This window comes from Prionailurus bengalensis, chromosome F2 (genome assembly GCF_016509475.1).
Source record: "Prionailurus bengalensis isolate Pbe53 chromosome F2, Fcat_Pben_1.1_paternal_pri, whole genome shotgun sequence".
In the NCBI taxonomy this organism is placed as follows: Eukaryota; Metazoa; Chordata; class Mammalia; order Carnivora; family Felidae; genus Prionailurus; species Prionailurus bengalensis.
Window position 1 is genome coordinate 23,925,455 of NC_057353.1, and position 14,251 is coordinate 23,939,705.

The 14,251-nt window shown below is 36.4% G+C and overlaps 1 protein-coding gene across 5 annotated transcripts in view; it reads left to right on the top strand.

The window, feature by feature from the left end:
- Nucleotides 1-7,495, top strand: part of GDAP1 (ganglioside induced differentiation associated protein 1) — a 46,664-nt gene extending 39,169 nt beyond the window's left edge. For all 5 annotated transcript variants that reach the window (XM_043601221.1, XM_043601222.1, XM_043601224.1 and 2 more), the window contains 3 exons: nucleotides 403-497; nucleotides 3,179-3,293; nucleotides 4,309-7,495. In XM_043601221.1, the coding sequence (XP_043457156.1) occupies nucleotides 403-497; nucleotides 3,179-3,293; nucleotides 4,309-4,691 (593 nt within the window). In that variant the 3' untranslated portion in view covers nucleotides 4,692-7,495. The remainder of the gene's footprint in view (nucleotides 1-402; nucleotides 498-3,178; nucleotides 3,294-4,308) is intronic.
- The last annotated feature ends 6,756 nt before the right edge of the window (nucleotides 7,496-14,251 follow it).

The window sequence follows — 14,251 nt, forward strand, 5'->3', positions numbered from 1 at the left end:
CCATCATTTAGAGTTAATATTTTTTCAAATGAGTCTTTTGCCTTCCCTTCATATAGAAATCCATTATAGAAAACTTGAAAGGTATTGAAAGATAGAACAACTACTGAGCACTGAGCACTTCTAATGTGCTGGCCTTGCTGTGAGTGCTTTCCTGGGTGTCTCACATATAATCCTTAGCCTATACAGCAGATGCTCTGAGAAGCATTTGAGAAAACTGAAATTAAAACTGAAGCATTTTCTTGCATTTGAGAAAACTGAGGCACAGAGAGGGTAAGGCCATGGCAGAGGAAGGGGGTGAATCCCAGAGCTCGTGTTCTTACCATGGAGTTTCCCAGTTTCTCCTTGTTTCTTGTGTAGAAGGGAGGAAATAACTTACTATTTCAAAAATGATTTTGTTCTCAGGCCAAATTGGTAACACAGAATCTGAACTGAAAAAACTTGCTGAAGAAAACCCGGATTTACAAGAGGCATACATCGCAAAACAGAAGCGACTTAAAGTGAGTAAGCCAGGCTGTCCTCAATTGACATCCACTGTTTGTATCAAATGTTCCACTTTTGGTAAAGTATCACTATTTCTAGAACATCTTCACTTAAATATTGCAGGTCACCAGTGCATGTTACCTTTGGCTTATGCTCTGCTTTTAGAAAGAAGTTTTCTTTGTTAGATTTGATATTCAAACCTAATGACGGTTGCCTATAAAAAGGCAGGTATTGCCCATGCTGGTTGCCAAGGAAAGTTATAAAACGTAAAAAGCAAGTTCATAATATGTACTGGGAGTCTGTCACTTCAGGTATTCCACTTAGCTAGACCTTTGACTTTTGTTTTTTAATACCAATAAGGCAATTGGCAAGCTTATTCTATATATACTCCCCTCCCTCATTTTTTTTTCTTTTTATCTTTCACCCATTTCTTCCTCCTCTAACCCCCACCTCTGGCAACCATCAATCTGTTCTCTGTCTCTGTGAGCTTGGTGTTTTGTCTTGTTGTTGCTTTTAGATATCACATATAAGAGAGATCCCACAGTATTTGTCTTTCTCTGTCTGACCTATTTTACGTAGCATAATGCCCTTGAGGTCCATTTATGTTATTGAAAATGGCAAAATTTCACTTTTTTATGCTTGAACAATACTGCATTGTGTGTATATACCACATCTATTCATTCATCCATGGATGGACACTCAGGTTGTTTCCATATCTTGGATATTGTAAATGAAGTTGAAATGAACCTGGGGTGCATACATCTTTTCAAGTTAGTGTTTTCATTTTTTTTTTTTTTGGATAAATACCCAGAAGTAGAATTGCTGGATCACCTGGTGGTTCTGTTTTTAATTTTTTGAGGAACCTCTATTTTGTTTTCCATAATGGCTGTACCAGTTTACATTCCCACCACTTATTACTTGCCTTTTTGATAATGGCCATTCTAATGGATGTGAGGTGATATCTTGTGGTTTTGATTTGCATTTCCCTGATAATTAGTGATGTTGAGCATCTTTTTATGTACCTGTTGGCCATCTGTATGTCTTCTTTGGAAAAGTGTTCAGATCCTCTGCACGTTTTAAAATCAGATTTTTTTTTTTGTTATTGTGTTTTGGAGTTCTTTATATATTTTGCACATTAGCCCTTATCATACGTGTAATTTGCAAGTATTTTCTCCCATTTAATAGTCTGCCTTTTCATTTTATTGATGGTTTTCTCTGTTGTGCAGAAACTTTTTAGTTAGATGCTGTCCCACTTGTTTACTTTTGCTTTTGTGGCTTTTGTTTTTGGTGTCAGATTCATAAAATTATTGCCAAGACCTATGTCAAGGAGTTTACCACCTATGTTTCCTTCTAGGAGCTTTCTAGTTTTAAGTCTTATGTTCAAGGCTTTAATCCATTTTCAGTTAATCCATTTTGACTTGTCTGCCTCCTAAGGAGGCCGTGGGCTTTGATTCATCAGTTACAGTCAGCCTTTCTCTCTCTAGTGATTCTTTCCTCATGGTCCAAGAACACATGCACGCTTCTCACACATTAAAAATGTAGCCAACATCAACACTCTTCGCCCTCCTCAACCTCCCATCTTCCGTCATCTTATCTTAGCTAAGGGAGCTTCTCAAAGGAAATGACTTCATACACAGCACCCGTTACTTTCCACTCTTTGAAAGAAGAGATAGAATTTTTTTGATAGAATTATCTTTGCCTTTATTTTTAATGAAATTTATTGTCAAATTGGTTTCCATACAACACCCAGTGCTCATCCCAACAGTTGCCCTCCTCAATGCCCACCATCCACTTCCCCTTCCCTACCACCCCCCATCAACCCTCAGTTTATTCTTTTTTAAGAGTCTCTTATGGTTTGCCTAAGGTTTTTTTTTTTTTTCCTTCCCCTCCCCCATGGTCTTCTGTTAAGTTTTCAGGATTTACCTAAGACTGAAACCATATGGTATCTGTCTTTCTCCGTATGACTTATTTCACTTAGCATAACACCCTCCAGTTCCATCCACGTTGCTACAAAAGGCCATATTTCATTCTCTCTCATTGCCATATAGTATTCCATTGTATATATAAACCACAATTTCTTTATCCATTCATCAGTTGATGGACATTTAGGCTTTTTCCACAATTTGGTTATTGTTGAGAGTGCTGCTATAAACGTTGGGGTACAAGTGCCCCTATGCATCAGCACTCCTGTATCCCTTGGGTAAATTTTAGCAGTGCTATTGCTGGGTCATAGGGTAGATCTAGTTTTAATTTTTTGAGGAACCTCCACACTGTTTTCCAGAGTGGCTGCACCAGTTTGCATTCTCACCAAAAGTGCAAGAGTTCCCGTTTCTCAGAAACCCCCTCTTCCTTAATTCTCTGCATTCCTTGTGTCTGACCCTTCAGTCCTTCATTCCTCGAAAGCTGCTGAAGTTCCATTCATTAGTTGGGGTTGAGAGGAGTCCCTTTGTGCCCCTCATATTCCTTGCCATTTCTGGTCCCACAGGGGTTGCCAGTGAGCATTGGATCTGGCCCGTGGAGTATTCTCCAAGCCAGAGTATTTTCCCTCAAGTTTGCTTTTGCTTTAACATTATTCTGTATCTTCTCATTGTCTCGAATAAATAGACTCCAGCTCTGGAAGAGTTTATATCTGCTTTGCTCTATATTGATTGTTTTTTTGCAGGCATCAATAACCTCTTTTGTTATTTTTGCTAATTAGTCAAAGCTTCTTGACCATGATAATGTCAAATATTTGAAGAAAATTCTCGATGAATTGGAGAAAGTCTTGGATCAGGTTGAAACTGAGTTGCAAAGAAGAAATGAAGAAACTCCAGGTAGGTTCTCATTTGTGGGTTTTTTTTTTTTCCTCTTTTGCTGGACACCAGGCTATTTATGGGAATATTTTTAGATTTTGCCAAAAACATCCTGTAATCTGTTTTTATTATTTTTATTCACGGGCAGTTTAAATTATCATGGCAACAATAATACTGAACTCAGCAAAACCCAGGCAACTCATGGTATCCCAGTCTGTGTATATGTGAAATGTGATTGGTGGAGGATTTTTCCGTACAATTTGAAGTTATAGCTGGGAGATTCCTACTTTTGTAGGAATTACAAATTACACATTTGTAATTACAGTAGTTCATTTGGTTGAATAACCTGAGTAGTTGCTTGAATGGTCCCTCTAGTTTTTTTTCTGGGCAGGGACAGTACTTCCAATCTGGAGTATAAAACAGGTCCTGGCCTGTGTATATCTGCAGGTTGGCTGGTGAGCATCCGTGCATTGTACTTTGGGGCTTAAGTGCATCACCAAGCCATTGCCCAGGTACATGCACATGGACCATTTGTGCCATTCTAATTGGCAACAAAGTTGAAGACCATGTTATGTGAAAGTTGCTTCCCAATACGAACTTCTGCCTTATATAAGTAACTAGGAGCCGCAGTCACTTGAGTGACATTTCAGGCCCAATTTTATGGGTGTTTCTAAAGCTTATCTGCTGTTTTCCTAAACCAGGAAGAAAGATCTGTTGACTCCTCTGGGTTGGAGGCTCTCACTTCCTCAGAATCCTTTTGAAAATGAAAGGCTTTGAGCTCAAATGGCTCTAGTTTGACCCAGGGATGTAGGTGACTGACAGATATCAAGCAAATTTCCCTTAGCTTGGGATACATTGGCATGGGCTTTGTTTTAGGATACAATTACTTGCTGAGCTTGATTCTCAAGAAAACATACCATGGCCTTCATCGTTTGCTGTACTCACACTCGCCCTCAAGACCGAGATAAAAGATGCCAGCCAGAGTCTCTTTGTACAGCACTTGCCCCTAACTCTCTGTGTCCCTTTCTCTGATTAGAAGAGGGCCGCCAGCCTTGGCTCTGCGGAGAATCCTTCACCCTGGCAGACGTTTCACTCGCTGTCACATTGCATCGGCTGAAGTTCCTGGGGTTTGCGAGGAGAAACTGGGGAAATGGAAAGCGACCAAACTTGGAAACCTATTACGAACGTGTCTTGAAGAGAAAAACATTTAACAAGGTTTTAGGACATGTCAACAATATATTAATCTCTGCAGTGCTGCCAACAGCGTTCCGGGTGGCCAAGAAAAGGGCCCCAAAAGTTCTTGGCACCACCCTTGTGGTTGGTTTGCTCGCAGGAATGGGATATTTTGCTTTTATGCTTTTCAGAAAGAGACTTGGCAGCATGATATTAGCACTTAGACCCAGACCAAATTATTTCTAGACTTGTAGGGATCTCATGGTGGCAACTCATCCAGCTATTCAACTAGACCCTTGTCCACTCTTCCAGGCCCAGTGGAGAATGACCCTGGGCAATTAGTAAAAAGCATAATTTACTTTACTCTTTGGATAGTTTATGTGGGGAGAGGAGATAATGAAAGTGTTTTTGTGGGCTGGTAACTTTGAGGTCACTTGTTTGAAAACCTGAACTAATCCATCCTTAAAATGTGCAAGGTCAAGATAATGTAAATGTGACAGAGAATCAGACCTTCAACTCAAAATGTCAGTTCAAGTTCTGAATTATTTTGGGGGAGAAGGTTCTTACTATAAGCAGACAGTAATAGCCTGTGATTGCCCATAGCTGTTCATTTGAGACTATCTGGATGTGCTGAGTGTTGAGTCGTTAGCAACATTTTCCTGGAAATTCAGAGGTCACCTTTGTTTTAAACCAGTTCAGATAGTGGCAGGGGCACAGCAGCACGTCATATGATCACTGTTAGCTTCAGGCAGAAATAAGTAACACAAAGGGAGCAGGGAGAAGGACAAGAGGGAAAATGAAGTCTGTATAGTGAAGAGCGGTAGAAGGCAACTGCCAGGTGCCTCCAACACAATTCATGGCTGCCTGTCCCCTTAGTAAACATTACATTTGACTACTTGTGGCCATTGCTCACATATCTTCCTGTAATTGAGAAACTTGGGAAGAGACTAGGGAGTTACTGGGGGAGTGGACTGGAGAAAACCCTGGGCTTTACACTCAGAGCTCCTCATCTGACCTTAGTATTAATTTTAAATGCATATGCATCACACTCATTATTTTAATAAGATTAACCGCTTGTGTACTTGGGTGTGAAATGCCTACTGGAACATTTCTGCTTAGCATTTACATGATATAAAATGGCTCCTTTCTTTTCCTCATAGTTCCCTAATTGGATGCTGCCTGAGAAATATCACTCCTATGAACCGTTTTCTCTAGTCACTGGGGGTCCTGGCTTCTACAGCCTCTTTTAGCACACAAGTGGGAGTCAGGTGAAGGTCTCTGCTAATCCCTAGCATGGCACGTGGCTAGGTAGTAGGTGTTTGAATGATCTGGGAGCACTAAATATGCTTATTCTGATTTTGAAGAAGCTGGTGTGTTAAAAAACTGTTGTCTAGGCCTTGCATCTGTTTATTGTTATTAGCAGGGCCTTAAAAGGTTAAAGAGAAAGAAAAAGTTAGAGAGAAAGAGAAAAGTGTAGTCTTAGCCCATTAGGGGAAATGAAATAAGCCAATAGTAATGTCCACTTGTATTCTTCATGTGTGTCTAGGCATTTCAGGGGTACCTCAGTCCATCTGGAAGGGATAATCCCAGTGTGTCCCATGAACAACTATGGAATCATACAGTTTGTGCTTAGGAAAAATTTTTCATGGTGACAGCAAGATACAGTTTCCCTGGCATTGCCCTGAAAGGAATTGGGGGGATAGTTTTAGGTCTCTGGCAGGAAGTATGTATAGAGAATGATGAGCTAAGGTTCAAGAAAATAACAAAAGCTTGGATTGCCTCAGGCTGGCTCTGCAAAATAGCCAAAGAATGTACTGACTTTTTTTATTAATAGGAAACAGTCAAACTTAGGAAACAATGACTTTTGATGGTAAAATGAGTCTATAATTCCATTTCATGAATCAGTTGTTTTTAGAAAATCTTGAGGAAATGGATGTTCCTTGTTTGCAAAAATTGATAACATCTCAGTGTAAACTTAATCCAATAATAACGAACAGACTGGCGGCTTTTAGAATGTCTTAATTTTGCCCCTCCTGTGCACTGTCATATAGAGTAGTTGGATTTGTTTGTTGCTGGGACATTCCAATCCCTATGTTCATAAAAGAGCCACAAAACTGATTATTCAGTAGTTTATAGTGTTTCAGAGATCTTTATATCACTCTGCGAGAAGCAAGAATTCAGACATGAAGAAGACAAAGTTGGATTTTTACAAAAATCTACAAAGGGTATTTATCTATGTAAAAGTTGTTGATCAAGAATAAAGATTAGAAGCCCAGTGCTGGCTTTTCCTTAAATTTACTGAATCAGAGAAAGTCTACTGGGAAGTATAATTTTCTGATACGGTTTCATTGGAAATATGCTTGTGTCAATATTAAAGATGATGCATCATGGTGATTTCACTTGTTTCATGCATACCCATGGGTTTAGACTTATAAAATGTTAGGGGACATAATGACCACTAGATGCCACTGTTCACATAGTAGTCTGAGGTCGGGCATTCTTTAGGTTCAGCAAACCTAAAATTGCTCAAGTGAAGATAAACATTAATGACCTTAGTTTCTGAAATGAGGGCATCTTCATCAGATCATTCATCTGTACAAAAGCTTGAGGCACATGTAGTATTGATTTCTAATGCTTTAGAAGGGATAACAGTACCACACAATGTCAAACTAAAGAGCTAAACATATACTATTAGCAAAATAAGCACTTTTATCTATTTTGTTTCAAGATCATTGGTGACTGGCCAGTGTGCTCCTCAGTTTCCAAAGTTTGTATAAATATCATAATTATAAAAATGTCTGAGGTACTAAATTTAGGTTGGCTGTGTATGTCTTAGTACATAAATACTATTTTATTGTTATTGCAATTATATGCCTTTTGAATCTGTTTTCCTTAATTGCAGATAGTTATAAATGCTTGCTTGATTTTTAGTTATTATTAACACCAGAGTTGTATATATTTTGGTGTTGTTTAATGTAATAGATCAAGATACTATTCTACTTGTAAGATCAATAAAAGTAATTGGATAATCAATATGAACTATAAAAGTACCAATTTTGTAATCTTTTTTGAGAAAACAGATTTATTGGGGCACCTGGGTGACTCAGTTGATTGAGTGTCCAACTTCGGCTTATGATCTCAGGGTTTGTGGGTTTGAGCCCTGCATTGGGCTCTCTGCTGTCCGTGTGGAGCCACTTTGGATCCTCTGTCCCCCTCTTTCTCTGCACCTGCCCCTCTCATGCTTGCTCGCTTTCTCAAAAAACAACAAAAAAACCCAAGATTTATTTTCATTTAAAATCAAAGTATACTGTGCTAATTGGAAGGAGTAAAATAAGCAGAAATTAGGTATTCAATATATTTAGCTTACAAGATGGCATATTTTCCTTATGACAATTACTGACTCATGATTTATTTAAATACACAATTTTATCATTAAAATGAGTGTCAGCTTAAAGAATAACATATTGCTGTTGACCATTAAAGAGATTATTTGGCAGCTACCTAATGGGATAGGCATGAAAATGATAAATACCAAGAGAATATTGTTTTTTCAAAATAGTTTTCTTACATTTTTACTGGGTTTCAAAGATTACTTTTATGATATCTATGTATATTTTTGATAGAGCTCTTTTATTGAATTATGGGTTATGGATATTCAAGTTACCATCCATATTTCTAGCCTTGTGAAGCTTAACCATTATTCTAATCATCAAAAGAAACTGAATACTACTTTTATTTTACAATGAACAAAGCAAATGAGAACCTAATTGACTTTATTTTCCCTGAATTTGCTAGCAAGTCAAAAAGCAACAATATTGACTACCCATGGAAAGGCAAATGATGTCATATGCTCAGAAAAGGAAAAGACACCATGGTATGGACACAAAAGTCAAATTAATGCAATGAGTGAATTGATATTTAGTCATAACCTTCATATTGTTTATGCCAAATATTTGGTTCATTTATATTGTTATTCTCTATATATTCATATCAGAATGTTTTGCTTTTCTAACTTACCACACTTGTGGTAACCCAACACTAGATAGGGTTCCAAACCAAGTAAGGAAGTATAATTTCTAGAGTGAGGATAATAGTTTTAATTGTGTATGACATTGTGAAAATGGATAGGGGAGAGAAAGAGAACTCACTTCATGGATTAGAAGGGTAGTGCATTGATGAAAGAAATATCTTAGATTACTTGCATTTGAGTTGAGCCCTGGATTTTGTCTTAGGAGAGAGGAAGGACCGACATATGGGTCAAAAGCAGCAGGGTAGAGCAGGCTCTGAGGTATATGATGACAAGAACATGTGGAGCTTGAGACAAAACATACTTATGATGGGCCCTGATCTACTCTGATTCCACTAGGCAGTGTATCTCATCCAGAAAACCTCATCATAAAGCTCCTTTGGGAAGGTTAGAATTTTTTTTTTCAGCATTTTACTGTACTCATTATTTACACATTGACTCCTTGATTACAAGGTGCTGTCTTTAAATTCCCTTATTAAGAGAAACCGATAGTATGGATGAAAATATAAAGATGTTAATGAAATGTAATGCAAAGGGTCAGGTTTCCATGCTAACAGAAATATTCACATCCATGTATATAAGTTAATTCCTAATCAATCAGATAGGTAAATTTTCAGGCATGTGGCTAGTACATATACCTTTTTGTATCATCAGATTAAGGTATCTTTTGAATTTAAGAATCTGATATTCAACAAAGTCACAAACATCAAATATATATAATAAAAATATAATGATGATATACTTTTAGTGATTCCATTTATTAAGGTCAGTGAACAAAAAAAGTAAAGATTTACATTGAAAAATTGATATGAACTAAAAATGATTAGTATTAAAAGCAGAGATGGCTATGTTGTAAAAATGACTGCAGATTGTGCTCATTTCTTTGCAATGTGATGTTACAGATCATCTTGTCAGAAATACCATCCTCAGAGCATGACTATAGTAGGCTCACCAGAAACCAGAGATATTAGACATCAAGTAGTGATGAAAGTCACTAGAGGTCCTTGTTAATACCTTGTTAATCCTCCAGGCAGAAGTAAGGACTATGCCCTCAAGTAAGTTAGAAGAAAGTTTTTCAACCTTGTCACTACTGATATTGTGGGCCAGGTAATTCTGGTTGTATAGATCTGCTTTGTGTGTTTGAGGGTGTTTAGCAGCATCCCCGGCCTCTACCTACTAAATGTCAGTAGCTCCCCATCGATTCCCTGTTTTGACAACTAAAATCATCTTCAGGTATTACCAAATGTCACCTGGGGAGAAAATCATCTTTAGTTGAACACCTCTGCTCTACATTTATCCTGACAAAGCCTAAAACTAAACCCCAACAAGATCTTCAGAGGAGATAGACATTGGAGGTTGGATTCTGCCAAGTTAGAGTGCTTGGGAAATGTCTTGGATTTCTACATATCCTCCATATCAAAGCATAAAACCAAACCTACACATTTAAAGGTTATTAGCTAGTAATTGAACTGCCTACCAGAACAAGAATCAATACCCTTCAGAGAGGATAACAGAATCCAGAATCTCTGTAAGAGGTCACTGTCAATGTCCAGTACGCAATTAAAAAAAATTACCAGACATGCAAAGATACAGGAAAATAGGATCCATAGTCAATTAGAAAAGGAGCAGTACACAGAAGCAGAATGTGATATGACTCAAATGTTGGACTTAGCAAACACTTTAAAGCAACTAAAAGATAACATATATTCACAGAATTAAAATGTAGTTTGATTGAGCCAACAGATTAGGCATCTCAGTAGAGAAATGAAAACCATAAAAAAGAACCAAATGGAAATTCTTAAACAGGAAAGTACTGTAACTAAAGTGAAAAAATTCACTGGATAGGCTTCACAGCAGATGGGAGAAGGTAAAGGAAAGAGAGGAGCAGAACCTGAGGCTCACATGAATAATATCAACTTGTTTAATATATATGTTATAGGAGTGCTAGAAAGAAAGAATTTGTGGAAACAAATATATAATTAAATACCAAATTTTCCCGAATTTGATGGAAAATGTTGACTTGCAAATACAAGAAAATTGCTGAATTCAATGAAAAATACTCAGCTGCACTTAAGCATATCATGGTCAGACTGTTGAAAATAACCAGAGGAAAAAAGTCACATAACACTAAAGTGAACAATAAAAATATTTACTGAGTTCTCATCAGAAACAGTGCACTTCACAAGACAATGGAAATGTCTATAAAATGCTGATGGGGAAAAAATCCTCAAAATTCTATATCTGGAGAAAATACCCCTTAAAAATGGAGTGAAATAAAGACATTTTCCTGATAGATGCAAACACAGTAATAAATTGGATCTGGCAGAAATGCAAAACAAAACATGTTAAAAGCATTCTTTAGACTGATAGAGGAATCGTACCATATGGAAAATCAAATCTAAAGAAAGGAATAGCTAAAAAGAGTGCCAGAAATGGCAAACAAATGGGTGGTATACAAGATTATTTTTGTTACTTCATAATTTCCTTAAAAGGCACCCAATTTTTTATAACAAAACTAATAGCAGTGTAAGGTGGACTTTATAATATACATGGAAGTAAATATATCACCACAAGAAACACAAAAGTTGGGAGTGATGGATAAATGGAATATTATTGTAAGGCTAGTTAGATTTGTGGAGTATGAAGTGTGAAGAGGGGTGAGTCAAGGGTAAAGTAACAAGTGTCTACTGTGAAGTAGTACAATTTTGACTCCAAATAGACTCTGATAAGAATGCATTGTTGTCACTGGAAGAATACTAAAAATTAATTTTATAAAAAGCTGAGAAATAGAAGGAATAGAATAAAAATACCAATAAAAAGAGCCAACAGAATGAAAAAACCGAAGAGACAAGTGAAAAACAAACACACCATTGCAATAATTACATTAAATGTAAAATGTTCCAAATGAAGGTCGGATTGCTAGATTAGATAAGAATGCAAGACAGAAGTATATGCACCTATTAGAGATGCATTTTAAAGTTACATGTAAACTGAACGTGAAAGGATGGAAACTACACAGCAAAGGAAGCCATCAACAAAATGAAAAGTTAACCTACTGACTGGGAGAAGATATTTGCAAATAACGTATCCAAAAAGGGGTTAATATCTAAAAAATATAAAGAACTTATATAATTCAAAACTGAAAAACCAATCTGATTACAAAATGGGCAGAGGAATTGAATGACTTTTTTTTTTTCCAAAAAAGACATACAGTTGGCTGACACTTGAAATTCAAATCAAAACTGTTATGAGGTAGTACTTCACACAAGTAGAATGGCTAAAATAAAAAAGACAAGAAATAACAAGTATTGGTAAAGATGCCAAGAAAAGGGAACACTTGTGCACAGTTGGTGGAAATGTAAATTGGTGCAGCCACTGGGAAAAAAAGTATGGAGGTTTCCCCAAAAATTTAAAAGTAGAAATACCATATGATCTAATAATTTTATTACTGAGTAAAGAAAATGAAAACACTAATTTGAAAAGATATACGCACCCCTATGTTTACTTCAGCATTATTTACAATAGTCAAGATATAGAAGCAACCCAAGTATCCACTGATAGATGAATGGATAAAGAAGATATAGTATATATTCAGAATGGAGTATTACTCAGTTATAAAAAGAGGATAATCTTCCATCTAAGACAATATGGTTGGATCTAGGGGGTATTATGCTAAGTGAAATAAGTCAGAGAAAGTCAAATACCATATAATTTCACTCCATTGTAGAATTTAAGAAAACAAACACAAAAAATAAGTAGACACATAAATACAGAGAGCAAATGGTGGTTGCTAGAGGGCAGGAGGTTTGAGAGATGGGCAAAATAGATGAAGGTGATTAAAAGGTACAAACCTCCAGTTATAAAATTAGTAAGTCACAGAGATGAAAAGTACAGCATAGGAAATATAGTCAATAATATTGTAGGGGCGCCTGGGTGGCTCAATCGGTTAACCGTCTGACTTCTGCTCAGGTCATGATCTCACGGTTCATGGGTTTGAGCCCCGTGTGGGGCTCTGTGCTGACAGCTTAGAGCCCGGAGCCTGTTTCAGATTCTGTGTCTCCCTCTCTCTATGCCCCTCCCCCACTGGTGCTCTGTCTCCGTCTCAAAAATAAACAAACATTAAAAAAATTAAAAAATAATAATATTGTAATAACGTGGTGACAGATGGTGACTACACTTATTGTGCTAAGCATTCAGTAACGAAAAGAGTTGTCAAACCACTATGTTGTACACCTCAAACTAATATGATACTGTATGCCAACTTCAGTAATAAATATACATTTAAAAAGGACTGAAAGTGATATACCAAGCAAATGGCATCAGATAGATAATGTGTTTATATAAATTTCAGTAAAAGTAGACTTTAAGACAAAGCATTTTTCAAGAGATAAAGAAGTACATTTACAAATCACAAAAGGACCAATTCATTAGGAAGACATAATCATAAATATGTATGCATCTAATAACAAAGCTTCAAAGTTAATGAAGCGAAAACTGACAGAACAAATGGAAAAAATAGTTGGAGAGTTTAATACCACTTTCTGAGTATTCATGGAGGTAGACCAAAATTAGTTTGAGGATAGATCTGAGCAGACCATCAACCAATTTGAGCCAATTGACATTTGTAACACATTCTACCCAATAACTCTGGAAGGAACATTGTGTTCACATGCATATGGAATGTTCATCAAAGTAGACATAGACTAGGTCATAAAAGAAATCTCAATAAATTTTCAAAGATTAGTATATTATAGAATATATTCTATGTATATTATATTTTATAACAGAGCCAAATCAGAAATCAATAACTAAAATATATAGAAATTTTCCAAACATTTGGAAATTAAATAACACATGTCTAAGTATCCCATGGCTCAAAGACAAAATTATAAGCAAATAAGAAAATATTTTGACTTGAATAACAAAAGTACAACATATAGAAATTTATGGGATATGGCAAAGGCATTAGAGGGAAATTTATAGTTTTATTTTATTTTTTATTATTTTTATTTTATTTTTTTATTTTTAGAGAGTGGGAGAGAGCAAGCATGCCCAGGGGAGATGGGTGGAGGGAGAGAGAAAGAATCTTAAGCAAACTCCATGTTCAGTGTGGAGTCTGGTACAGGGTTCAATCCCATGACTCTGGGATCATGATCTGAGCTGCAGTCAAGAGTTGGATGCTCAACTGACTGAGCCACCCAGGCACCCCAGAAATTTATAGCTTTAAATGATTGTAATAAGAGAAGGAAGGTTTAAAAATCTTAATGTACAAAGAGTAAATTAAACTCGAAATAAGCAGAAGGAAAAAATAATGGAGTCAATACGTAAGTCCATGATTTAAACACAAAAAATTAACAAAGCTCAAAATTCATTCTTCAAAAGATTAATAAAACTGATAGCCCCCAACAGGATGAAACAAGAATTAGAGAGCTAAATATAAATTACCAATACTCCCAATAGTTTATTTTTGCTTTTGTTTCCCTTGCCTCAGGAGACCTATCTAGAAAGAAGTTGCCACAGCTGATTTCAAAGAAGTTCCTGCCTGCGTTCTCTTCTATGATTTTTATCGTTTCAGGTCTCATATGTAGGTCTTTCGCCATTTTCAATTTATTTTTGTTTATGGTGTAAGAAAGTGGTCTAGTTTCATTCTTCTGATGTTTCTGTCCAGTGAAACCGACACCATTTGTTGAAGAGACTTTTTTTTCTTATGGGATATTCTTTCCTGCTTTGTTGAAGATTAATTGACCATGTAGCTGTGGATTCATTTTTTATTTTTTTT